Here is a 26,883-nt window from a genome sequence, read left to right on the forward strand (position 1 = left end):
GCAAGTACAATTCCCATAAGCAATGATAATCCTCAGCACTTTTTAACTTCACAGCTGTTTCTGGCCTGTATTTTAGAAAGGTTTGCAATCGTCAGGTCTACCTGAAAGAAATGGCTGATATTCCTAAAGAAACATCTTTCTCCAGCAGCTTCTCAGGGATGTGCACCATTTCCTTCCAGATAAAATTCTCTACCTTGACAGTAATGTAACATTTTATTGCGTGTCGTGAGCTGTAAATGGATAATCAGTGATACCCACACTGATGACTGCCAAGCAGTGCCGTGTTTCGAACCACATCCAGCCCGTCGGGGGTGCCTGCGGACATCCCACAAAAGCGCCACGCAGCAGCCTTTCACCCCAAGTGGAAATCTCCGTTTTTTGAGGCGGGTTTCCTTCAGAAGGCTTCGAGAAAACAAACGCGCCAGCACCTCACCCACCTCCGGCCGCACAGGCGCGCCTGCCCGCAGCCGCCCGACCCTTCCGCCCGCAGCAGGGCAGCCCATCGCTGTCGCGCCCCGCCGCCGCAACTCCCGCCCGCCGCTGCCCTCAGGCTGAGGGCTAACGGCCGCCTCACGCGCGGCGGGGAAGGGCGCCCCCGCGCGCCCGCAGCCGCCGCGTGCCGCCGCCCCCGCGCAGGCGCCGGCGATGAGAAGGCGCCGCGCGGTGACGCCATCACCTCGCGCCGCGGCCGCTCCCGCTTCCCTCCGCGCCCTCACGGCCGGGCCCCGGGAGGTGGCCCCGGGAGTCCCGCGCGGGCGATGCGGGCGATCCCCTCGGGTGGCGGCCCGTAAGGGGGGGTGGCGGCGGCGGCGGGGCCGTCCGATGCGGCGGCGGGGCGCTGGGGCGGCGCGGCGGGCAGGATGCACCAGAAGCTGCTGCGGAGCGCTCACTACATCGAGCTGGGGAGCTACCAGTACTGGCCCGTGCTGGTGCCCCGCGGCATCCGCCTCTACACCTACGAGCAGATCCCCGTCTTCCTGAAGGACAACCCCTACATCACCGACGGCTACCGGGCCTACCTGCCCTCCCGCCTTTGCCTCAAGAGGTGAGGGCAGCCCCCGCCGCCCGGCCCCGGGCCCGGCGGGCCGAGCCCCGGCTCACCCTCCCGCCCCACCCCCCGCCCCGTTGTGTCTCCTCGCAGCCTCTTCATCCTCTCCAACGAGACGGTCAACATCTGGAGCCACCTGCTCGGCTTCGTCCTCTTCTTCACGCTGGGCATCTACGACCTGACGGCCGTCCTGCCGGCGGCTGGCGCCTCCCGAGAGGACTTCGTCATCTGCTCCGTCTGCCTCTTCTGCTTCCAGGTAGGGGCTGGGTGCCGGCCCCGCCATGGGTGTCCAAGCCCCGGCTGGGGAGCTTACTCAAAGGAGCACCTTCTTTGAGAAGGGAGAGCGGTAAAGCCCACTTGCAGCACTTCCACGTGCAGTGGTGCCAGTTAGGACGGTAGAGCAAGATGGACTAAGGTCAGACCTGGGAAAGAATGTTTTAAATTGCATTGCTCTTAAAGACAGCTGACTAGCTCTGTGGGTGAGTTGGGTTTGACCCATTTAATATATGGAATAAACCAGGGAGGACTGAACATAGCTGGCAGAGGAGAGAGTCTGTGAAAACCAACTAACTGTCCAAGGCTGTACTTCACAGCTTCAGCTGAGCATTGGGGTTTGGTAGTGTCTGATGGGGCCCCCAGGCAACAGCAATTACTGCTGCAAAGGGTCACCCACCAGAACATGAAAAGCAGCCATGGCCTGCTGCTGGTCTGGAATGGCAATCAGGCTTGTATTCTAACTTTTTACCTGCTCTAAGCAACAGCTCCCATGTCAAATGAAATCTGTTCTCAACAGCAGACTTCATGTGTCTCTAAAAAAGTGTGAAGAGCTGAAGATCACTGTATTCCTTGAAGAGAACAGGATGCCTTTGCGTGGCTAGGAGTGGGGAAGACCCCCTTGCTGGCTTGGAAAGCACTGCTGTTGCGCTCTTCCCTACTCCTGTTGAGGGTTGCAGAGAAACACAAACATTTGTCAGGGAAAAAAATCTGATGCCAGCCTAGAAGCAAATAAGCAGCCTGTGCGTCAGAGGAGTTAAATTTCTTGTGTGTTCCCACAGTAACATGACATGGGTGCCAGGCAGTCAGGGCAGATTTGGGCTTTGGTTTCTGCTTGTGGGAGTTTGGCCAAGCAGAATTCATCATCCCACTGTAGTCGTGCAGACACGGCCCTGCTCCCTTGCATACTGTCGCCACACTTGGCCTCAGGGTCTAGGCCTAGGCCTCAATGGCCCAATTTTCTTAGCTGGGCAACTTGGGGTTATCACATCTTGCAAACTTTTCTGTTCTTCCATCAGCAAGAGAAACTTACTTTAGTTTCTGTTGACTATTGGCCGGAATCATAATTGCCTACACCAAATTGCACTGCAAAACATGTAACAGGTCAATTGCATGCTCTGAGCTTCAGAGTTTAAGCTTGCTCTACTCCCTGTTAATTTTTAAGAAATTAATGTGTCCTTGTTTGAACATTTGTATAGGTCTGTATGCTTTGCTCAGTAGGATATCATCTTTTCTGTTGTCACCGCTCAGAGAAGACCAGCCGACGATGGATGGCATTAGATTATGCAGGAATTTCCATTGGTATCCTGGGCTGCTATGTGTCAGGAGTGTTTTATGCATTTTATTGCAATAACGTAAGTTTGAAGCACTTGTTCATGTAATGTTTAGTTCCTGTGGTCCCGTTGTCGTTTCCACACTGCAGGAAGGGGGTTCCTTGCAGGGTGTCCAAATAGAACGTTAGTTGGGAGCCAGGGAAGGAGACTCAAACAAGTTCCTTCTGACAGCAGCAGAACTGTGCTTGCTGAAGTGATAGGCAAGTTGAGGTTTTCCTTTCAAGCTGTGAATCACACAAACCTCAAGAAAACGTTGGAATTTATATGAAGGCAGGGTAAACTTTACAGATCCTACTTTTGTCAAATGCATGAGGGTGATTATGGGATGTGTCCCCATCACAAGTAATTCAAACATCCTTTCCCACTAGGTAGTTACAGAGGCAGAAATAAGCTTATTTTCTCTTCATCTAATAGACGACAAGTAAAATTAGTTCCCTTCAAAGGCCTAGATTACATCTGTGCCTGCAACAGATGCAGAGATCAGGTAGTTGAACAAGTCTGCTGAGGCAGAGCTATGTTTAAAATGTTTGGTAAAGGCCCTTCTTGGAATAAATGATGATCTACCAGGTGTACCCGAGCAGTAGAGTCCTTTCCCCTCACTGTCATTTGATAAATACAAGTCCATTCATTCAAACCCCATCGTTTGTGCTCGCAGCAGTGACAGGAGATTTGATATATCATTACATTTAGTAATGTAAACTTTCTACCCAGAGTTTACTTTTACACATGATGAGAAAACCCACAAACTTGCTTTTGTTTTTTTTTTCCTCAGTACTGGCGTCAGGTATATTTAATCACTGTGCTGGCAATGATCTTGGCAGTATTTTTTGCTCAGATTCATCCCAGTTACCTCACGCAACAGTGGCACAGACTGCGCTCCATAATCTTTTGCTCAGTGTCTGGATATGGAATTATTCCCACCATCCACTGGGTTTGGCTCAACGGCGGCATTGGTGCATCTATTGTACAGGTAAAAGAAAAAAATGAGCAAATAAGATTCCTTTTTGCTTTTCACTTGCCATCTTCCTTCAGTCCTCTTACACTTCAGGAAATGAGGGGGAAGCAGCAGGAATTAAAATTTCTTTAAGCACAGAATTCTTTTGGATGATACGGTCTAAATGCAAACACTTAGAAATTGAGAAGTAAACAGGTTGAGTAGATTAAATCTGCTTTACTGCTTTAAAAGTGCACCAAGAGAAGGAAAACTGGATCCAAGTGTGACTGAGGGATAGAGGAGCCTGTGTGGGTGGGCCGCACCCTGGCTTACCCCAGGGCGAGGGACAGGAGCAGAGGAGCTGAGCCGGCTGGCGAGTGGGAAGCAGTCTGTCAGGCTGCACGAGTGCTCTGGGCTCTCCACCTCCACAGCTCAGGAGGAGGGAGGGGAAGCAGAACACACTGATGGGATGATTATTTGCTTCCTCTTCTGTTCCCTGGGTTGGCAGCAAAAATCAGTATTTGCCTACTCAGCCCTCTCTCTCTTATGCAGCCCTCATTTAACATGGCTGTGAAGTTACTGCACTATTTTCCTGTTCTTGTTTTACCACTTAGAATTATGCTCTGAAAAACAAGCAGCACAGTACAGCTGAAGACAGTAAAGTACACCCCACTATAAAAAGCCCAGAAGTCATGGCAATTACCCAGGGACCCAACTGTGCTGAAGAAAACATTTCCTTTTCATAGCGAGCAGTTACTGTGCACATTCTTACACTGGCCCTGATGGAGGACTGTCACCTGGGGTGGTGGTTTAGCCCAGTCCAGAGCTGCTGTTGAATGTGGAAGAGCAACCTTTATGGCCACTTAATGCTGGCTTAAAAATCAGATAAAGAGTCGTCTTCCCCTCACATCTTCCCCCATTTAGTTTCTCCTGTACAGCAGAATGGTATGTATGGTATGCATTTTGTTTCCATACTTCAGAAAAACATCCACTTCTGGTAACAAAATTTTCTGTTAAGGAAAACAGAACACAACTCGTGAATGGGTTGCTTGATTATCTACCATCCAGTATCTGGTATTCCTGGGGCCTTAGGTCCTAGCGACTGCAGTCTCAACTGGTAAATGATATTCTGCACTGAAGCCTCACTTTTCCTGGCTGTTCTGTGTCAGATTGGTGTACTGGAAGATGTCAATTTACTGACAGATTTCACATCTGCTGCAGGCAGCACAGAAACACAAAGTAGCTTGTATATTGAAGCAGAGAGGTGGTAATAAACCAAGTTTTTTTCCCCATTGAGATTTTCCCAAACTTTGGCATTTGCTTCGCTGTTGGATTTTGTCCATACATAACATAGGCAGTGCAGTAAGATTCAGTTTTGTCATGCCTTTTTCTTTTATATCTTTAGGGACTTTATTTTTTTCTTTCTATTTTTACCTTCTAACAGAATAGGAGAGCTTCCTTTTCTTTTGCAGGAGTTTGCTCCACGTGTAGTTGTCATGTACTTCATCGCTGCTGTAGCTTTTCTCTTCTATATTTCCAAAGTTCCAGAAAGATACTTCCCAGGTAGGACATTCTCTTCTGGGTGTTTTTTCTGCAGTTAAGCTTCCTGCAGTGTCACAGTCCTTGCTCTGACTCCTGAACTTCCTGTGAGGGAACAGGTTGACCATGTTCTACATCAAGTATTCTCATATAGAGTAAAATGTGGCGTGTATTTGCATCAAAAGAAGGCAGACAACTTCTCATCAAGTTTGTTAAAGAACTTTCACTGCCTTCCAGTAAGTGGAGCGTGTAGTTGAGTTTTGGAGACTGACTGATTGCTAATTGCATTGCATGAGTTACTGTGAAGTTTAACAATTTAACCACTTGCCCTTTTTCTTCCCCACAGGACAGTTGAACTACCTCGGCTCGAGTCACCAAGTCTGGCATATCCTCGCCGTGGTGATGCTGTATTGGTGGCATCAGTCCACAGTGTACATCATGCAATATCGACACAGCAAGCCCTGTCCTGAGTATAGCCCAGACTTGTGAGTGAAGGTAGAGCAGTCTTCATACTCGTGGGAATAGGATATTCTAACAAGTATAGGGTTAAATAATCCTGGTTTTAACTTGTCACAAGTTTCAGTCAGCCTCCCTAATTAACTTCCCCAAAGGAAATGCTGATTGGTGTAATACTTGCTTGGAGATGTGATCTTGCTGCCAGGCAGGCTGCTCCTCCATCCTGCTGGATGGCAGGAGGCTCCAGGAAGCTGCAGTGCCCTTGAGCAGAGTTTCAGAGCAGGCTGGACAGAGGTCTGCCAGTTCCCTTTCAGCTGTTTCACAATTTTAATAGCCTCAAGCCATCATTAGTATTTGTTCCTAAGTAGCCTTTTCCTCAGGCTTTTGTCAGGTTTTCAGCCTAGTAAGCATTGATCTGGATTTTTTGGAAATCAGGTTAAGAGTTGATCTTTTCATATGCATGGTAAGTGACTAAACTTGTTTCCCGCTGTATTTCAGAGGGACTTCAATAAAATTTCTGACTTTGAGGCTCTGGACCTTACCTAATGAGCTGAGCTATGAAGTTACACACTGAGGCAGTTCCTTTTCTGACTTCTGGACTGTTAACCTGCTGGCTGGGCCAGTGTATTATTAGGAGTTTTGAAAAACCAACAGCATTGCCTAGGATCTGACATCAATTTCCTGTTCTGCAATCAAGTCCAAAACAGGTCTTCCTGGAGTGGGACAATGGAAAGGTGGGCTGTAAGACTCAGCAGTCGGATCACAGCAGTATTTTTTTTGCTTGGTAAACATGAACAACAGAAGTAATTACCCTTGCTGAGCTAACAGGCCCATATACCAGGTTTTCAGGTTTTGTTCAAGAGCGTAGTTGAGAAAGTGCTCCTGACAGCGTGCTTGTGAAACCATGGTAACTGTGGGACCTGGTCTTGGATCTAAATCGCAGTGGTACAGTGTGTTGCATCCTTCAGCGTCCTTGTCTGAATGATGTGCTTACGCTTCAGCATCAGTATGGTAACGTACGAAATTTAATTCAGATGACTCTTGTACTTTTCTGAACAAGCTCTTTTTCTGGAAGATGAGATCACATGTCATCCACCGTAGCTATATCTTCATTTCAGATCTTAACAAATTGCCTCCCCCAGTATGGGTAGTGCCATCACTTCAAGAAACTTCTCTAGACCTTGGTAATTTGGAATTAGTATTCTAAAGTATTTCAGGAGTAGCACTAAGCCTGGATGTTCATATTTGTTACTATCTTGCAATCAGTAGAGTTGCTAATGATTTTTTTAAAGTTACATTTGTTTAACAGGATGGAATAACACACCCCAAGTAGTGAACCCACTGGGGATTCAAATCACTGAACTTTGGCCTTTTAACGTGTCATGCGTTGTACTGTACTTGCAGACTTTGTTACTGAAAAAGACTTATTGCCATAAGCTCCATAAGCTTTCCCCAGGTAAAAGGTTGCCTTGGGTTTTAGAATCTGTCTTGGAACCATCTCTTATAAACTCAATACTAGGGAGACATAAAATACACAGGTTATTAGATAGCTGTAGCTCAGCATGATTAACCTCAATGGGTGCCAGTTTTTCAAACAGGATTGGAATTATTTGGATTTTTGGGTTAGAATCAACGTTTTTAAGTGACTTCTGGATAGCAGCTGTGCTTTTGTTTACAGTTCAGTTGAGCAGTGGTAGCAAATGCTGTCGCTTCACACGATCAAGTGTTAGTCAGCATTAGCCATTTGGAGATTCCTCTGCTTGCTTCAAGATGCTGTAACAACTTAATCCCAAGCGGTTAAAGTTTGGGACCAGAGCTGTTGCAGGACACAATTGCATCAGCATGGCTAGTGTAGGAAAGCAGCAGATACCTACTTTTTAACTGTTTCTGCTGTGACTACAGGCAGAAATGTTCAGTTCTGGATTAAAAACTGTCCTAGCTGACCTCGCTACACCTCCCCTTGTTACCTGCAGCGTGGCCTTCGATAGTATCCCTGCATCTTCTCCCATATCCTGTGACCGTCTGCCAACTGCCAGCTTAATGCACACTGATAGGGGCCTTGTAAGGTGTCAAACACTTTATCTTACCCCTGCCGCTAAGGAGGGGACAGAGACCTTAGGCAACCGTGCCAAAAGCCGTGTAACAGTCGCGAAGCCCTTAACGAACTGTCGGCCCTGCCAGTGCTCTGCTCTTGCCTCTGGGGGAGGGTTTTCCCTTGCTGGGGTTTACCTTAGGCAGAGAGGAAGAGGCTGGCTTAGTGCAGTGCGCTTCACGGGGCAGGCAGGCTGCTGTCAGGCTGCTGTCAGGTCCCCTCAGCGCTGCTGCTGCCTCCCCGGGCTACACATGCCCAGCTGCCCCCGCCTTTCTCGGCAGGGTGTGCCAAGGACATGCGGAATATCGGTGGAAATTTACTGTCGGGCACCTGAGCACTCATCGGCGATGGAGATGGCAGGATACTGCCTTCTCTGCTGCTATGTTGGAGAGTAATGCTAACTGTCTGTTAAGTTCAGGGGGTTGGGTTTGGTTTTTTTATTTTTCAACTCCAGAAACAAGGCAAGAACTGACTGCATTTAAGATTCAACTCCCAGACCTTTGAGCCTTTCAGTGTAAACACTGAATTTTTAATTTTTTTTTTTAAACTTGACAGCCAAGCAAGTTTCAAGTGCACTGATTACTACTACTGAAGCCTGATAAGGAACCTGCAAGTATAAAAGCCTGTTTCCAGTGTTATGTGAACAATAATATTTGAAGAATGTGTGTTTGTGTATTGAAAGCATACTGACTTTATAGTTTGCTAATGTATTTTTTTTATGTAAACTCTCAACTACTGTAGCAGTTTTCACTGGAGAAGGAAACTGACTGCAAAGCTGTGCATTTTTATTACCCTGACAAAATTTATCAAGCTGCATGATGGTCTTTTATGTACATACTGAACCTGTAAATAAATTTCAGTTCATTGGATGTTTACTTGGAGTAACATCATTCTTGCATCTCACATAGCAAAACGACAGATGTGAATTTCTCAACCACACAACTTCTGTCACCTCACCGGGGTTTTAAATACACAGAGAGACTGTCTTAAATTATCAAGGCACAGCAGGGACGGGGCAGGGCAGGTGTTCAAACTGCACTACGCCAGTAGTGTGTGCAGTGTAGTCTACTAGGGGTACTTAGGGAGTGTCTATTTGTCTTTTTGGAGGAGCGTCTCTAGATCGAGCTGCTGATGAACTCAGCTTTGCAACCTACCACCTTTAGATCAAGATAGTTTCCAAGCAGGGCCCTGTTTGTATCTTAAGAGCTCTGGCCCTTTGCTGTGCCCTAAGCAAAAGGAGGAAAGGTTCATCCTGACTCTGCTTCAACAGAAACAACAGTTCTCCCTCCCACCTCAACTTTGTAAATGTGCTTTTGCCCTAACAGGAGAAGTTCAACTGCACACAAAAAACAGTGATGAGAAATCAAGTGCTAGCAGTCACACTTCAAAAAAAACATAGCCAGAACATTTTTTAACTGCTTTTGTAACTGCAGGGGCTGCAAAGAAACCAACCCTCTATCAGAGATGGCACAGGCAGAAAAGCTGCGACTGCACGTACGTCCTGCCTACACAGGCAGCCTGCAGCAGGCAGCTGCACCAGCAGCAGGGGTGACTTTGCGCCCTCTATTACCAGTGCCTGTTCTCATCCCGTCCTGCAGCACACGGCCAGCACTCACAGAACATTTATTACCAGTAACTCTCAGGACCGTGCCCCAGGTCCTCTTCCACTTGCACTCTGCCACGCCTTTAAACCACGAGCAGTGTGCAGACTGACCGACCTCATTATCCATGAAAAACTGTTTAAAGCAAGAATTTAACAGACACAGTTGTTCATTTAAGCTGAAGCCTCCAGTTAAACTGTGTTTCCTTGTAACAAAATTAGACTGAAACAGGTAGTAGGCATGAGAGAGAACAGCCTGGACATGAGCTACTATTTAGTAACTGAGTCCTGCTGCCACTCTGACTATTTTCATTCTTACTTCAGCTTACCGAAGAGTAAAATCAGTACAAGCAGCATTCAAAAAAAACTGCTCTGGGAGACAGTTGCCAGAAGGGGGTCAAATCACATGAAAATTATGTCTAAAAGATTAGGTGCAGAACTAAGTCCACAGAGGTAGCATTGCAGACTGTACTTAACATTTTGGCTGTAGAAAAGGGACCAAGCGTCAGTTACCACCTAGGAATTGGAACGCATCCTTTCGAAACTTCTGCAGGAAGGCCCTAAAGAGGAATACTGAACTTAAGAAATTAAAAATAGTACATGATCAACAGGTTTTGAACAAGTTGGACAAAGACAACTGGGCAGCAAATACAAGTATTTTAAAACATTTTCAAGAGTGTGACAGGTCTACAGCCACAAAATACAATCAGCAGAAGCAGCACTGCTTATAGTGAGTAAATTAAAGCCTAAATGTGAATACTTCATAATGCAATGTTTAAAGAGATCTACAAAATCACTGTTATCACATTTGTTTATTTAACAACTGCAAGTATTTTATGACGTACATCAGTTTCACAAAAAAGTTAAAAGTTCTCTGTTTAGTGGTACACAAAAAAGCTTTAGAAACTTGAAGTCTAACAAGAAATGGAAGTGTAGTTCAGGAAAGTGCACTTAAAAGCTGAATGCCAGCAATTTTAACATAGTTTTTATGCTCTTTAATGTTATGTGATGCCTTAGTCACAAATTGAGCTATACACACAATTTCCTTGATTTTCCTTTCGAAATAAGCACTATGGAAAAGTAACGCAGCAGCCACCCTTTGCCCTTCTTTATTCTTTTGCAGCTTTCATTCATATTCACTCCCTCAAGTCACATGAAAGTGATTGTGGCTGCTGTGTTACTAGAAACACAGCAACTCCAAGAGATACATGATGTGTGCGAGCATGTGTATATTTTATATATACTTTTCATATATAAAAATACACGATATAGTATAAAAAACTCCAGATAAACTCTTATTCTCACAGTAGCAAATATATCAACTTATTTTCACAGTACTTGGTTTTACTAACTGGGACACCCAGAATGATTAAAAGTTATCTCCTCCAAAGGTGGTATCCACAGATCCCTCATTACACAGGTCAGCCAAAGCAAATGCAGACATCTCAAGGCCGTTTGAGAGTCTGCAGAGAAACACAAGTATCTTACTTTTCTTTTAATGTCTGCAACCATTAAGGGCTTCTTAGTACCTTTGGACAGAATCTCTCTCTCAAGCAGCTGATTCTAAAAGGCCTGTGGTTCAGCCATTCAACATGATGAAAGCTGTAAAAATCAATCGACATTTTCAGTGGGAAAGGAAGTGTCAGCTCCTTACCTTGCCATTATCGTCTTCACAGACAGTATGATATGTGTCTAGTGCAACAAGGTCTTTCCCACATTTCAGGTAAGGTCATGATACACTCCGTGGCAAGCACACACACGAGCACGCACACACACCAAATGAAGGCAAAAGGCTGTCACGTTCCCCAGCAGTACCGTATTTCGTCTCTGTTGAACAGTGGATCTTAGCTGAAATTAAACCCAAACTTGGGTTTAGTTGTGTACAAACAATATATACCATGCAAAGACAGCTTGGTGAGGCATACTAATCTCTTTTCAGTCACAAGAAAGGATAAAATAATTTTAACTCTAGAAAGAAAAAAGTTACATTTATGCAAAAACCTGTTTCACAACTAGAATACAAAGAACAAGGTTTATTAAGGCCATTAGAAAGTAAATATTATCAGCCGTAACTCATATGCAGCCAGAGGCATTATGCCACTTATAGAGTATCTTGGGTTTACAGCTTGCTTTTATCTCAGGTCTCAGTTTCTGTGTACAATCTCACTCCAGCTTTCCTGTACTGTAATATAAACCACTTATGGACCCTCTGCCAAAAGCCAAACCAACCTGCCACACAAAGAAAACCTGTAGCGCTCCTCAGCCTGAAGTCTCGGGGTAAACAGGCAAAAACCAAACACGCTTCCCCCCTATTCTTAATTTACCTGAATATTTAGGCCCACACTAAGTCTGCTGATGCACAGCCTTTTCCCTCCGTTTGGAGCTGAGCCCTTGTCCCATACACGTTGTTAACCCTTTCCTCTGGCACCAAACAGCTGAGCAAGTCCTGAAGTTGCTTTTCCAGCAGGGAAAGCAGCACCTGCGTGGCTTCGGTGAGGCTAGCCACATTTAAGACCATGGGTCAGTTGCCTGTTGTTTTATTTTCATTTTGTTTCCACCCACCTGCCCCATTTGTCATGTCATATTCTGTTCCAACAGCTCTTTAGGCAGGTAAGTAACAGTTCAGAAGGATACTGTAGGAAGGCAGCTCACAAGCACACGGAGGAAAAAAAAAAAAACAGTTAACCTGAGTATCAGAAAATGCTACACAACTTGGCGTGCGCTTCTTACAGCCTTTGGCACAAAAAACCAGGTGAGAACAGTAGTAATAAAGCCTAGGAAAATCCTGTGCAAATAGAGTTGAAACATTTCTACTCATAACCTCCTAAAAGCTTAATTTCTAAGCCTGAAAAAGGAATATTTAACCAAGCACAGCTGTAATATTTCACTTTCACACTGCGAGAAAAATGAAAACAAGGAAGATAAAGGTAATGACAGTGTACATATACGTATGTGTTACTTTCAAATTCCAGGACCAGTGGAAGCAATCTCACATATATCTGAGGGAGCCTTTTATCAAACCAACCCCCAAAGGAGTCAAGTGACTTGTTTTTAATGCGTTGTTTTCAACAGATATTGTAATGGATCCAGCCCCACCATCACAAGTCTTAGGATGACTGTATAACCATCAGGAAATTTGGAAAAAAAACAAAGCACAACCCTAAATATTTCACTTTACCTCCTGTGAAAGGGGGGGGAGACACAACCACAAACGCCTAAGTCCTCCATATAAAAACATCCAATTATCTACTCTTCAGCATTCAGCAGAGCAGGATACAAAGTTGAGACAAGCAGAGGAACTACCTCTTTCCACTTCCTCTCTACAACTGCCATGGAAAAAAGGCAGATTGGACCGTCCCAAGTCATACTTGCTCTGCAGACAGTGTACACGGCTTGGCACAAGTTGCGAGGCAGTCGAGAAGCCGTCCTGCCTACACACAGCACATACTTCTGCAACACAGTAAGGAAATCTTGTCCTCAACAAGTCTGTTCACATCACCTTCCCATCACCTACCGGCACCGCGCGCTCCCAAGCACCTGATGTCTCAGAGGTACTGTGCAGCAGGACAGCAGTCCTGCCCGTAAGGCTTCGTGGTGTGAAATGCAGTTTACTGGCAGAGTAGCAATCAGCTTCGGCAAGCTACCTACTGCTTACTGCTTCTGTTCTGGAACAAATCCGGGTTCAGAGAAGTTTCTTCAAAGCTCAGTGCATTTAGCAAAACTTTCTTATAAAATACACTTAAGTACAATAATAGATTCATCAGAACTTAAAGGAACATTAGGTTACAGTCATTTCATAAAATTATTGTTTTAAAAAACAACAGGTCTGAAAGAATACATGTTTTCTTCGCAATAAAAATCCAAGAGGAAACGAAAAGGTATTTTCAGACACAAATCCCAATTTGTAATCAAATAAATCTGATGGTTGCATCTCAGAGTCAACTGTACAAATCATCTGAAATACTCCACATGTGCCAAAGGATTTCTTTGTGTAAACCAGCCTCTCTTCCCAGTGTACTGAGTAGTCTTCAAAGTGCTGCAAACACTGGCTGCATCCCTGCTGGTTTACTCCCTTACATTCAGGCTTTTCATCTTGCAAACCACTATATTCTCTGTATCTTTAGTTTTAACGCTCTACTTCCAGTTTGCTATTTTACATTAATGGCACTTACTGTAAAAAAAAAACAAAAAACAAACAAAAAAAAAAAAACCAAAAAACCTTGAACTTTTAGGCACATAAAAAAAAAAAATCTGCTTTTCATCTCTGCAGCTGCATAGACATCTACTGGGTCTCAAGCCATAGCCGTGCTTTGGAATTGTGGGTGACAGCCCCTTGAGGACTTGGCTTCTTGATTTTTACGATTAATAAAGGTAGTTTTCACCTAGGAAGCATCGACTTGACTATTTCCAGCAGATCAGTCTGGGTATTAGTACATTTTGGTTCTTAGGTCTACTGCAACTGAGACATGAAGAACCAGCACAGTTCTATTAGCCTACCTGTAAGTATGGAAAATGTCTTTCATGTGATCTCTGACCGTCCCTCTCCCTCCATCTCAGCACATCACAGAGGACTGAAAAGGCAACACAAGAGTGCAGAATGACAGTATGTTTCAGGGCCCAAAGTCAGTGGCAGACAATGATTCATATCTGATTTTTCTTTCTGGGAGGCACGTGTCATAACAAAATGATGCTCCCAGGTTTTTTTTTCTATTTTTCTCAAAAAAAACCCAATAAAAATTTGCCATCACTCTAAATGTCATCGTGCAAGCTGGCCATGCCTTCTTGAACTTGAACAAACTGTACAGTCCAGGTCCCTGTCAATTCAACCAGATAAATTACTCCACTAATTAAAATCTCTATCAAGTAAGTCAGAGGGGTGGAGGGGGGGAACCCATTTGAAGCATTTACTTTTTGGAAGGAAACGGAGCTGCTCCAAAGGGATCTAACTCTAGTGTCTGTTGCTGCTGGCTCTGCGCACTCTGCACAACCAGTTCTGTGAAGGGTACTGCACCAAAGTCATCTGTTTTCAGCCCGTCACCACCATGAATGGCTCCATGCAAGGAGCTCTGCCTAGGTCTACCAGCCACTACTACTGTGCCATGATCCCCGCGGTTGTCACCAAACCCTTGATGCTGGGGATGCCGCATCAAGTCCGGTGGGTGGAAGGGTTTGGCTCCAAAAGGATCCAGCAGACTCTCATCTGTCTGCAGAGGGTTGGTTCGATCTTTGCTGTCAGTCAACGCAACGCTTATGTTCTCTTTGGAGTCCGAGATAGTCAGGAACTCATTGCTGCTCTGTGAGTCCCTGCGGCCTGCTTTTTTGTGCCTGCGGGCTCTCTCTGGGGTGCGGTAGCTCGGTTTCAATGCCTTCTTCGTGGTGGTTGGGGTACCATGGTGGCGCTTTCCGTTGTTCTTTGAGACCTCCTGTTTCATGCGCCTTTGGCGGGAAGAAAGTTTCTGCAGGTTACGCTGCTGCTTCACCTTCTGTTGCTGCTGGTGACTCCCCGTGATCTCTTCAAAAGGAACCAGCCCAAACAGGTCTTCTTTACTCCCACCAGTCTTGGGGAGAAGGGAAGGCTGAAATGGCGTGCAGCCAAAAATATCAACACTCCGTGGAGAGGTGGGGGAGAGCAGAGGGTCAGTTCCTGCCACCTGGCCATCTTGCTGAGACACCTTTTTGCTGAAAGGGGCTTTTGTGAAAACATCGAAGTCATCCTGCTCTTGATTGATGCCAGGAAAAGCCATCTGAGAAGAGACATCTTTGTCCATCTTCTCTCTTGCCTGAGGCTGCAGAGTAAAAAAGGGCACTGCCCCAAACACATCAAATTCTTGGTCAGGTTTCACCTTGGTTACAGTATTTGGCACCTCAGACAAGGTCGTATGCATTGAACTGGGTTCTTTGATTTCACTGCTGCCCACGCCATCTCTGAACCTACTGCTCAGGAGCCCTTCCACAGATTTTTGCTTGGTACGATCAGAATCGGAGTCAGAACTTTGCTTCTCTTCCTCCTCTTCCTCTACCTCTTCCTCAGAATCCATGAGGAGAGGTCGGTGGCCTAAATTCTCTGGTTCTGTATCATTGTCATCATTGAAGTCTCCATTCTCTCCCTGCAAGACTTCTTCATCCTCCTGTTCTTCTTCCTCCTCACTGCTCTTGGGAGAAGGAGGATCAGATTCAAAATCACTCTCTGACTCATCACCACCTTTTGTCACTTGTCCCTCTGCAGTTTTCCTCCCTGGCCGGGGATCTCTAAAAGCATGGCTCAGTTTTCCAGCCTTGGTTGGGGTCCCTAAGTTATTTCCTTGATTGCTGGCCGAGTTATCCACTTGTTTTCCAGGGGAACCTGCAGGTCCGAAGAAAAATGCAAAATAAAACTTGAAATACATTCTTAAAGTCAACACTTATTCCATACATACCAAGAGTTGATGCAAAGGTATGCTTTGCACTTAATGAGGGCAATGAGCTAAAAATCATATCTAATATTTCAAACAACACTCAAAATTGATTAATAGTCAGACCTTCTAGCTTTAGTCCTCAAGCCCAAGATGTCTGGAAATGCAATACTAGTATTTTTTGGGGATGAAGGAGGGACCAATGGACACAAGTGATCTCCAGAGCCAGCTTTTCAAACACACTCATTACGCAGTCATTCCTCTCCAGGGAAACAGGAGCCAGTGTGCTTGAAAGATTTTAATTAATTTTTTCTTTTAAAAACAGACTACGTATTTCTTGAAGTGCTTCTGCTTTGATAGTTTGTCAGCTTATTGCTCTAGTAATGAAAACAATCAGCATCGGCAAAAGAAAAGTACTTGGCAATTTCAGATAATTCACTTCAGATCTTGGGTACCATTTTACAGCAACAACAGACCTCAAAGGGCTCTGCTCTGCTGGGCTACCAACCACTTTGCTGTCCAGTTTCTGTATACCAGAAAGCACATGCACCTTGTTGACAAACATATCCCTTCAGGTGCCTTTTGAAGAGGTTCTCCAAGACTGACCCACTGTACTAAGGTTTTTACCACACAGATACATGTGGCAATACTGACATATTCAACGTAGGTTCAAAACAGAAATGAGTGCATGACACCCTGTTAGTCCCCAGCCTTTCCACTCCCAAGCTTTCATAGCATGAGACAATCCTACACAACATCCCCAAGATAATTAGGTTCCTCTAAGGTCTATGAAAATCAGGGACTGAGCAAGAGAGAAGCTTGTTCCTGTCCAAGCTGCAGGGAAGGTTATATGAGGTCATGATCTGTCTGTCCTGCCCTCACAGGCACCAGCTCCTTACACAAGCTGAAGAAGTGGGACTTGGAGCCTGCCAATAGCCACAACAGATATGGGGTTTGGGGGTTTTTGCCTCCCTAGTGTGTTTTGATGCATACAAAGGGAAACAGACAAGACAGCAGTCCCTATGGGGAGATCACAAAGTAATCGGCTAACATAACTATACAGAAATAGAGAAGCAGGGAGAAGGATGTTAATTGCTGGCTTTTCCAATATGTGAGTTGGTTTGAGGTACTCCCTCCCTCCACCCAGTCAGCGCCAAAACTGTAATTTGGACTCATAAATCCCACTGAGAATTAAGCTTGATTGTCACTGGCATTTGGGCATTCGAAAAGGTCTCCCCAGGTACACCCCCCCCCCCCCCCCCCCCGCCTCCTCCCCCATGGTTTCAACAGAAACAGCTTCTCTACATCAGGGCGTTCCCCACCAATAATGCCAACGAAGCACCAATTGCAATAGCAACATGGAAGAGCTTTTAATTTTTTTTTTTTTTTTTGAAAGTAATACTTGCCCTGGTGCGTCAAACCTATGCTTAGAGAACGTCGTCTTCTCTAGTGACACTGAAACTTCACATTCAGCCCCTTCTAACTTCCAGTGTAGCAATTCAGGCAGAAAAAAGCTACTGCTTTAACTTAAGTTTGAGGAGAAGTGTTTTCTTGTTTGTTTCTAAAATAGGATCAGTCAGCTCAGTTTCTCCACAGGAAGGAAATTTATTCATTTTACTCTGACACCTTCATTCTCACTATTTACTATCTGACAACTAGAGCTAAGAGAACAATTCACTGATGACTCTTTCATGGGGTGGTTGGCTTAGAAATACTGGGAGCAGTAAAAACTTTGCATCAGTAAACAAAACAGATGGCAAGTGCAGGCAGACCAGATAAGCCAGCACAGTGCCATTGGTATGGCACACAGACTTACACAAAACAAGTTTCTCCCTATGTCGGAGCCCTGCTGCTGCACAGAGATGTTTTCAGGAGCGTAACTGACTGCTGGATTTCTATTTGAAGAGAATGAGTAGGAGGAAAAGCAAAACACTTGCTCTCAGCTCAAGAAAGCGTATTTACTAGAGATGTCCTTTTCTCTAGGACAAAGATCACACGGTAGCCATGCTGCTTTAAGAATGTATAATTGAACATGTAACTCTAATACAGCAATGATAATTCACCTCTTTGCAGACACAGAGCAACTACCGAAAATGTGTGTGCAATACTCTGAAGTGACACTATATTACAGTCACTCCAGGCTGATACTAGGTGGGTACCAACCTTCAGATGGGGACTAGAACAATGGCAAGGCCAACTGTGTTTATGCTTGCACCAGCAAGGACTTGGACTGACAACGAGTTTTTGCTTGCCTAACAGCCAACACCAAGTTCACTTTAACCCAGCGAGGAACACCCAGGTACCCGCCTTCACTCCTGAGATACTGTGCAACACACAGAGAACAGCCCAAGTGCTGTGTACATGTCTGACACACACCTGGGGGCAGGGGTTGGTCCTCATTAAAGCAGTTAATAATGGGCTTTATTGACAGTACTGTGCTAGACTGCTGACCCTCTCACCTAACCAAAACTAATACCTTGCATGTACAGTTGTATTAAAAAATTGCTGAAATTTAATTGACTCAATGTGTTCAGCAGGATTGAAAAGGCTGGAGATGAATGTGTGAATCAGTTAATTCTTTTGAAAAAAATCTTCATCCAGAACCCAGCTCGTGATTCTCTTGTTCTTACAATATACAAAGTAATTTCTCAGGTAGTGTCTTCTTTCACAAGGAAATCAGCATGTAACTAACAGGCAGAGTCACATTTTGTCTTTCTGTGCTGCAGTTTAGACCAGAATATCAAGTTTTACATTTTACAAAAACAGTTTCTCCTTTTTTAAAAGGAATTACTAGCAGATTTCTTCATACAGTAGCCATTTTGCTCTTTTACAATTACATTTAAAAGAACAATAAAAATTCTGCAGCAATATATTTTATGTATGGATTTAAAAACAAGATGATAAGAATGACTAAAAACATCAGGTGATTAGGGCTTTGAGCTGTTTCTTCTCTGCTTCTGGTGTCAGACTGCTTCTTATCTACTGTAATTTTAAATACTACATATTTGCTTTACCCACTAAATTAGAATCTGGATTATTTGGCTGCTTACTTTAGATTTCCCAAAGGTACAGCCTTCACATTGCACTGTGTAACCCCCTATCCTCCAAATCCTGCTGTTTCCAATATTTACTGAAGCACTAATGTCGACACAAATGCAATTAGATTTAAAAGGAGAAGAAAAAGGAAATATTTCTAGGTTAGATGTTAACACCACTTACACAACAAAAAACCCAAACCTTTTATGTATATCAATGTCCACATGAGTTTATACTCCCAAGGAACAATTATACTTTTGTCAGTAATTTACATATGCAGAAAACAATTTATCATTTTTTTTAAAAGACAAAAACTGAACCACAGTATATCTAATATACCTGACTTCCCAGAAGGTTTAAATATTATTTGTTAGTTGCTGCCACAGTCACACTCACTGGAAAACAAACTGCAAAGGACACCAACAAGACAAAAAATTCCAACCTCTACCAACAGCTGCTGACTTGCTGAACAAGTAATTTAAGCCACACGACGTTTAGCGCTCTGTAGCAAACCTCTCTGGACAGAACATAGATCAAACAGGACTTGACAATACATGGCAAAACACTTAAAACACTTTCTCAAACCATACTCAATGTATTAGTATTGACACACAAGCCATTCCAACATCTCTTAATACACCCACCTATAATTGTTATTTGGGCTGACAATACACAGCAAATGATTTGGGGAATCAGTCATCCAGACAACCTAGTTTTTAAGGAGTCTGTATTAGCATCCTAAATTTCGTTTCTCTAGTCCAAAAACTACCATCTCTAGAAAAACTGGGATGAAGTCTGGAACAATTCATCGAGTGACCCCACTTGCTATAAATTTGGGTTCTATAGTGAACACAGAGAGCACCTGCTCGCTACATATGAAGCTATGTGTTTTCACATACTGGGAGCTCTGAACCACTCTTTGAAGAAATGCTGAGCACATTACTCATTGACAGAGACATGGAAGGTGCTGGAATAGCTAGTGAGATTATCAAAGCTTTGAAGTACTTGGTCATTTTCACAATACTTTCCACACAGCAATCTGTCTCGGCACTAGTTAGTTTTGTGGCCTCTTGTTCCAAGAGCAATGGGGGCAACAGGGCTAAGCCATCGCACACTGAATGGAGCACACACCACCTTTTTTGAATAAGGGCAAGAATGAAGCAGCACACTGGACAAGGAAGCTTGAGCCTCTGCATTTGTAAATGTCTGTCCCTGCACATGAGAAAATATTTTCTTAGGTATATCTATTCTGAGGCCATTTAAAGATTGAGCAAGTGTATTTCTTTTCCCAGCTGTACCATCACTGCACCAGGCAATTAACTGCCTATTAGCTCATCAGCTTCAAACCCCTCATTTCACTACAAATTATTTCTGAACAGGGTTTCTGAAGTTCTAGCTCTTTAGCCCTGAGATTCCTCCTTATGCACCACCTCCTTGATAGTTATGAATATTACTTATCACAGCAGGAAAATTATATTCCTGTATTGTGTACAGACAATGAGTTTTGCAGTGATTCAAAACTGACAAGCTACAGTAGCAGCTCAGTATTATTCAAATTTCAGGCCCAGCATGTACAACCCTACATACACAACTTCAACAGGAAAGCAAGTGGCACCCATCAGATGACGCTGGGAGCAGCAACTGCTCCTGCTACATAGCTTTGAAGAAAGCACTTTTATTTCTGAGGTATTTCAAGAGTGGTGACCTCACTGCTCCCACATTTGTATTTTTCAGGAAAGAGCAAGTACCTTTCTTTATTCTTCAGTTTGTGTTGACGTGTTGTAAATGAACAGAGCCATCTGCTCCAAGCAGACCCAAGGTACTAAACACTCTGTAGTCTAACACAGCCAAATCTCATGGAAGAAACCATCTCTGCATGCTCCTTCCCAGCTGCAGTCTTTGGTTTTGTCCCAATAACAGGGAGAAAATTGCAGCAGACTGGTGTTAAAACCAAACATTTTAAACCCATGACAGGAATATTTTGTTTTGGTTTTCTGCACTACAATTCCCCCTCTTTCACTCCTAAAGAAGTTTGCAAACTAAATAAATACAAAGAGCACTACAAATAGAAACTTAATGCCCCAAAAGGGAAAATTCTCTGGTTAATGACAATTTAATGCTCTGGCCAAATAGATTTCAAAAATGAAGTGTTCTGTCATGTTGATTTCATGCAATCTTCTCAACTTAAACTGCTGCAGAGACTGTTCAGATATTTATATTTATAAAAAAAATGCTGCAAAATGTTGAGTAACATCTGTTTGCAATGTACTGTTCAGATTACTAGACTTCTAATCAGGTTTGCATCTTGTAGGAGACAATTGTTCTTCACTCAAATGCAAGCCAGGTGGAACATCTTTAATCATATAAGAAGATCCCAATCTTCAAGTACATTTTCTATTCTGATGTTCTTTTTCGAGATATCCGATTAGAAGAGGATGAATTCCCTCTAACAACTGCAATAATTACATGCCTTCTGCTAGTTCATCATTTTAGGGTATTGCGGGGGTGGCAAAAGAGCGGGGCATAAGGGCTTTAAGCTTTCTTTGAATTGGTAACATACTGCCACCATCATTTCAGAACAATTTGCCACATGTCAGGCCCAAGGATTACCGGCATGCTGCAACTAAATCTGCACTACTTCTTTGACAGCAGCCAGAGCAGCAGCTGGTGAATATTGTAATGAGGATTTACACTGCTTACCACCTTTATTTTCAAGAACAAAAATGGGAGAACACCACACTTCTGCCTGGCATCTATTGCTTAGATAATTTTTCAAATAGTTAGTCTACAGGTTGAAACATGTTATTAAAAAAAAGTGAAAGGTGACTGTGATTGCTCTAAGATTTGACAAAAAGAAAACCCCACACTGCATTGTTTTGGAGAGAAAAAGCACACCACCGGAACAGCCCATAGATATCATTTATTCTTGTGATGTGTAAGTTCAAGTTACTTTGGAAGCGTTATCTAGAAAGGCTAAAGTCAAAAGATTATCTTGATACAGGGAAAGATTCTGAACCTGCATTCAGCAATACCTGAAACCATAGCTAAGGACAGGTTATGGAGTAACATAAGCAGTATTTTGAGTGATTACAAACACTGGTATGAACTTATTTTAATTGCCAAGTTACCTAAATCTGGAGCACCGTACAACAGCCATAACAAGTTGTGGGTCTGGGCATCTTTTAACAAACAATTAAAGAACATCAATTGCCAAAGAAACATGAACTGATGGCATGAGCTGTTTTAGAGGAAGCTGGCTCAAGTCTTTGTTTTTCCTGTTCTCGTGTTCGTAACTTCTTGCTGAATTGTACTGAGTTGTGTTTCACTTAAAGCTCCAGACTGCACAGTAGTCCAAGGGCTCCAAAGCCATGGTACAGAAACTTGCAGCGTTCTGAAACCTTGTTAGAAGCAGTATACATGAGTAACCAAATGAACGGTCATCACCCACATTTCTTCATGCCAGAAAAATGCACTTTTCTGCTGTAACATGATGAATGCTAATAACCAGCTACTGCAGCAGAGTCCTTTCAGGGACATATTGTCTCCAAGTCTCCAGATGCCTTCCGTTGTACTGCTATCTCGCAGACAGCTGGCTGGTTTTCAGTCAGATCCATACCGCTGTGACTAGCAAGTTACATACCACACTGGAAAATTGCTTTTATTCCAAGTCAGACACCTATAATGATCATTTAAAGACACTACCAAGTCTTTGAGCAAGTCAAAAGGAAACAGCTACAGAACTGAACTTGCTTTTATACCCAGTCTGCACACAGTGAACATGCATGCAGTGACTGGGAAGGGGTTACCTACGTATATTAGAAAAAACAAGTGACTTGATCAAGCAGCACCATGTCTACAGCACAGATGATGAGCTTTACAAACATTCAGTAGAACAGTTAAACACATGACCTGAACTAGAGCCTTATCCCAATAAGACAAGCCAGAAGGCAGCTCACTCAGATTCTTCACAGGAGTAAAATGCCTAGCAGACTGCTTCAGGTCAGCACTTGCAAAGAAATTCCAGTCAAGGTTTCCCAACATCTACACTTCTCACACAGTCCACCTGCATCATTTTGAGAGTTACCTCAAATCTTTTATTACTTCTCTGAATTCCAGTAGCCAAGGAAAGCAAAAGGCAATCTAGCCCAGTTTAATCCCAGGAAGAATTAGTGTAAACAAAAATAGGATGGCAAAAGGCTACTGAGTACGACTCAACAGCAAACTAATATATTCATGACATTTCCTTCTTATAATTTGAAGACAGCAGAAAACGTGTGTCTCAGTTTCTGAAACGCTCAACTTGATGTTAACAAAAGCATGTTACAACACAAGCCAGTTAACACACACTTGAATCAAGAGCTTCCGTTCCAAAACGCTGACCACAGGAGCCAGTTTTTCCACTGTCGCCATCTCATCCAGTGTTTCAGGCATCCAAGAACCAGGATCTGTTTGCCACTGTAGGTGCCTTCCTAAATGCCCCATTACTGGCTATTGAACTATGCTTTCTTCTCTCTTTTTCATGAGAAGTTTGCAATGTTAGTTTTGTTTCTATCAGATTGAGCATTGGAATTATTTATCAAGCCAATTTTCTTTTCCATCCATCTCAAGTTCTAAGCCATTACTATTTTCCACAAACGTTTAGGCATAGTGTGTATAGCAAGTTTACACATAGTACTTGTGAAAACACTTTTAATAGGATATACACCAAGTGTGAGTAACACTAAGTGCTTCTACACTGTTTTCCTATTAACTATAAGAACCCAGTAATATGTTAGTGCATTTCACACCACTATTTGCCCTCTGCATAGCATGTCAAGTGACATACATGTTGTTGCTGGCTCTCCATTCCCACCCGAGAATAAGCACAGAAGCTCTGACATATAAGCAGCCTTAGTCCATCCAGTTCCAGGTTCTCCTTCCCAGTGATCCTTGCAGCAGCAGTGGCTTGAAATGCACTCTCAGCTCCACAGGGAAAATCCCAAGGGCTCACAACTCACAGTACCCCACAGTCCTTTCCAGCGATGATAAAAGGTTTCAAATTTCAACCTCTGCATCTTCCTTGCATCACCTTCCCAGACACATGTAAATGTACCTGATAGCACATCTTGCTGGACTACCAGAACTTTATGTTAAGTCAAAAGATGATACATGATCTTCAGCTTCTTGCTGCTATCTCACATCAGATGATAGAAATTAGTTAGACATTTACAAGTGCTGATTTCAGCAGAGAACCCTTAAGCAAAAGCTGAAACAAAAGCAATATTCTGGGTGACTCTACTCAGCTACAGTCCATATACAACAACATTTACTAACCTAAGACCTGAGTCACACAGGTTAAAAAAAAAAAAGGCAGAAAAAGACCACAGTTTCAGCTCAAAGGTTGATAATACGGAACACATCTTCAATAGGAACTGTCACTTTTTAAGGAAGTAAAATTTTCTTTTTTTATTTCTTTGAAATAGTCTGTATTGGTAATATCAACATTTCATCTCATCATAACTTAAGAAGTCAAAATTCTGTTGTCAGAAACCTGGGTGAATAATAACAACACCCTCCATATTTACACTGTAGAATGTTACAATAAGGAAGTGAAACTCCTGCTCTAACTAGATTGAGACAGTATCTCACCCAAACGCTGGAACTGCGCTCAGGGTATTAAACTCTGTTCCACTTTCTAGTCAGTCATCTTCCCTTTGATGCCCTGAGTAAGGTAGACATGTGGTTTACTTCTGTTAAATCTTTAACAATCACAAGGAACAAACCAGAAAGAACATATTACACAGAAATATTAAGTACAAGAGTAAATCAAAGTTAGGGACATCTGTCAAGTTTGTCCTAGAAAGCTCACAACTAGAAATAAAATATGTCTAAGTCAACACCATTCTCCTTTTCTGAGTTATCTTATACCACCTCATTTCAAGACATATCCAAGAACAATTCATGGGGAAAACAAAACAGTTTTTAAAAGATAGATTTTCAGATTTAAAGACTTATCATATCAGATTTGTTTGCTAAGTGTAAATTACTGTTCATACAGAATTAAAAATACCTTCGTTAAATCAAGCCAGTATGTACACTTGTTTAAATTCCAGTTGTGAGTCAGTACAAAAAAGCTATTGAAAAACATACTATTTTTTTCCAATGGAACAGGCAACAGTTCACAGCCAACTCAATATTTCTCAAGCAGTCTGGTTTTTCAGCCATGACTGATTTTTTTTTTTTTTTTAAAAGAAGGCATCTCTCCTTGTTTTTTATGTTTTTTAGTATTTCAAGAATGAAAGCTGGGATTCAAAGTAACAAAAACAAAACATATGACATAATACAGTGAGGCCATTAATTACAATCTAAGCTATATTATAACTATCTGAAAAACAGCAATAAACAAATAGATTTCTAAGATCTATAAGGTGAGGAAAGAAAAAAAAATCCCTAGACACATGGGTATGAATACTCAAGAGACTAAGCACCTGATAGTCACCATCTGAGATTAAATATATGTATTACTGTTCATTTTGTATATGAATTTAGGCTCACCTACAAAACAAAGCAACCTTTTTAATGAAGACTCTAGGGTAAATCCTTCCAAACTGCCACCTATGGAGCAAACATTTCTTCACTGAAGAATTGCTTTCACATTATATTGAACTACTGAATATTAACAGGATGACAGAAGATAAACTTGCCCTTTCTGAATGAGCAGAACAAAAAGAGAAACTGAGAACACACTAATAGACCAAGCAGAATTAATTTAAGTCTAACATCAGAAGCAGACATGGATGCAGAGGTGTTTTTACAAATTGCCTTGCAGAATACAACAGCGTTATCCTGTTCACTCTTCACCACATATAGTACAAGAGCACTTGTGTGCATAAACCAGCCCAATTAGACAATCTTCAGGAACGCGAGATGAAAGCAAAAGGTTGACCCCAAGTGACTTATTTTAAGGCACATTATCTGAGCTTTTATACTTCTGTAAGAATACTTTTTAAAAGTCATATTAAGGCACCTTTATCACACAAGCACTCTCAACAAAACTTAGGTAGGTGCCTGTGTGACTCCATAAGTAACTGAAGCTCTTTTTACCATTTAACTATCAGGTAGGCTTTACTTTGCTACAGGTACCAAAAAAAATATTAAAGTGATGATCAAACAAACATTAAAACTGGTGATTAAGTTGCAGGATGATGCAGTTTCACATTCACAGTCGGTGTTCACATACAATGTTATTTTTACTTCCATCCAAGGTAAAAAATACCCAAAGTCAAACTGAAACACAATAACGAATCCCCCCCCTCCCCTCCAAATGTACAGATAATGTAAGATATTTTGTTTGTTTTCACTCAATTCGCACCAAAACTATTCATAAAATGCAGCAGAAGCTTGAAGTCTTAACTTGGCTGGAGAACTGAACTAAAGAAACAGCATGAGTTGGAAGCAGACTACAGGGAAGTAGCAAAATTTGATCTTAGCAAGTAATTTGCCTTTAGCAAAAGCATTTCTGGTTCTGCCTAAGTGATTCACACTGCACTAGTCCAATGTATTTGCACTGCAAACACTACACAGTCTGTACACTGTACAAGTACCAGGAACTGGATGCAGAAGTATTTTTTAATATGAGGTAATCAACATATTAACAAATCTCTTCAACCCATTTACTGTCATGAGGCAGCCAACACCTTTATCATTCCTTTGGTCATTTAACTGACGTACATACTTCAACAGATAGAGATATGTACATATGTATACGTATGTATACATATATATATATGAGGTAGTGATGTTACAGATGTAACTTGCCTGGGTGAGAAATGAAAGGAACAGAACCAAACGGATCTTCAGGAGGATTTTTCTGTGGAGCAGAATGGGGCTCCACATTCTTATCTGAAGATGCTCTCCTGTCCACCAGCCTGTCTGTAAAAAACAAAATGAAACAGAACAAAAAATAAAATAAAATAAAAATGGCAGGTCTTATGCCTATGCAAAGATATCTACTGTACAGGGTGAGGAAGGAATATACTCTCGATTAGGGGTTTTTAGATGTTTTAAAGATATCCTATATCCTGAATTCACACTCCTTGATCATTCAAGAAAATTCACCTGCACAAACATATTGTTAATACCCCTGTCCCACCAAAAGCAGTATGTATGTGGTGATGGAATGCTTTAAATGAGGATCGCT

General features: G+C 42.8%; 2 protein-coding genes across 2 annotated transcripts in view; one reads left to right on the forward strand and one right to left on the reverse strand.

Moving 5' to 3' along the window:
* Positions 1–692: 692 nt before the first annotated feature.
* Positions 693–8,551, forward strand: PAQR3 (progestin and adipoQ receptor family member 3). The gene is made up of 7 exons (XM_074866992.1): positions 693–1,045; positions 1,142–1,304; positions 2,521–2,676; positions 3,428–3,625; positions 5,062–5,152; positions 5,475–5,623; positions 6,083–8,551. The coding sequence occupies exons 1-6, from the start codon at positions 861–863 to the stop codon at positions 5,615–5,617; spliced, it is 936 nt and encodes a 311-aa protein (XP_074723093.1). The 5' UTR covers positions 693–860; the 3' UTR covers positions 5,618–5,623; positions 6,083–8,551.
* A 1,518-nt stretch (positions 8,552–10,069) lies between these two features.
* Positions 10,070–26,883, reverse strand: part of BMP2K (BMP2 inducible kinase) — a 67,195-nt gene continuing 50,381 nt past the window's right edge. Inside the window, exons 15-16 of the mRNA XM_074866993.1 lie at positions 26,502–26,615; positions 10,070–15,619 (exon numbers count right to left, since the gene is read on the reverse strand). Coding sequence (XP_074723094.1) covers positions 14,181–15,619; positions 26,502–26,615 — 1,553 coding nt within the window. The 3' untranslated portion in view covers positions 10,070–14,180. The remainder of the gene's footprint in view (positions 15,620–26,501; positions 26,616–26,883) is intronic.

The sequence above is a fragment of the Strix uralensis genome, chromosome 4 (assembly GCF_047716275.1).
Source record: "Strix uralensis isolate ZFMK-TIS-50842 chromosome 4, bStrUra1, whole genome shotgun sequence".
Taxonomy (NCBI): Eukaryota; Metazoa; Chordata; class Aves; order Strigiformes; family Strigidae; genus Strix; species Strix uralensis.

What these genes read in the sequence shown, in the direction of transcription:
- PAQR3 (XM_074866992.1), top strand. Translation starts at nt 861, where the DNA reads ATGCACCAGAAGCTGCTGCGGAGCGCTCACTACATCGAGCTGGGGAGC. An exon ending in ATGCATTTTATTGCAATAAC is followed by an intron (nt 2,677 to 3,427) that starts GTAAGTTTGAAG and finishes TTTTTTCCTCAG; the next exon opens with TACTGGCGTCAGGTATATTT. An exon ending in TTGGTGCATCTATTGTACAG is followed by an intron (nt 3,626 to 5,061) that starts GTAAAAGAAAAA and finishes TTTCTTTTGCAG; the next exon opens with GAGTTTGCTCCACGTGTAGT.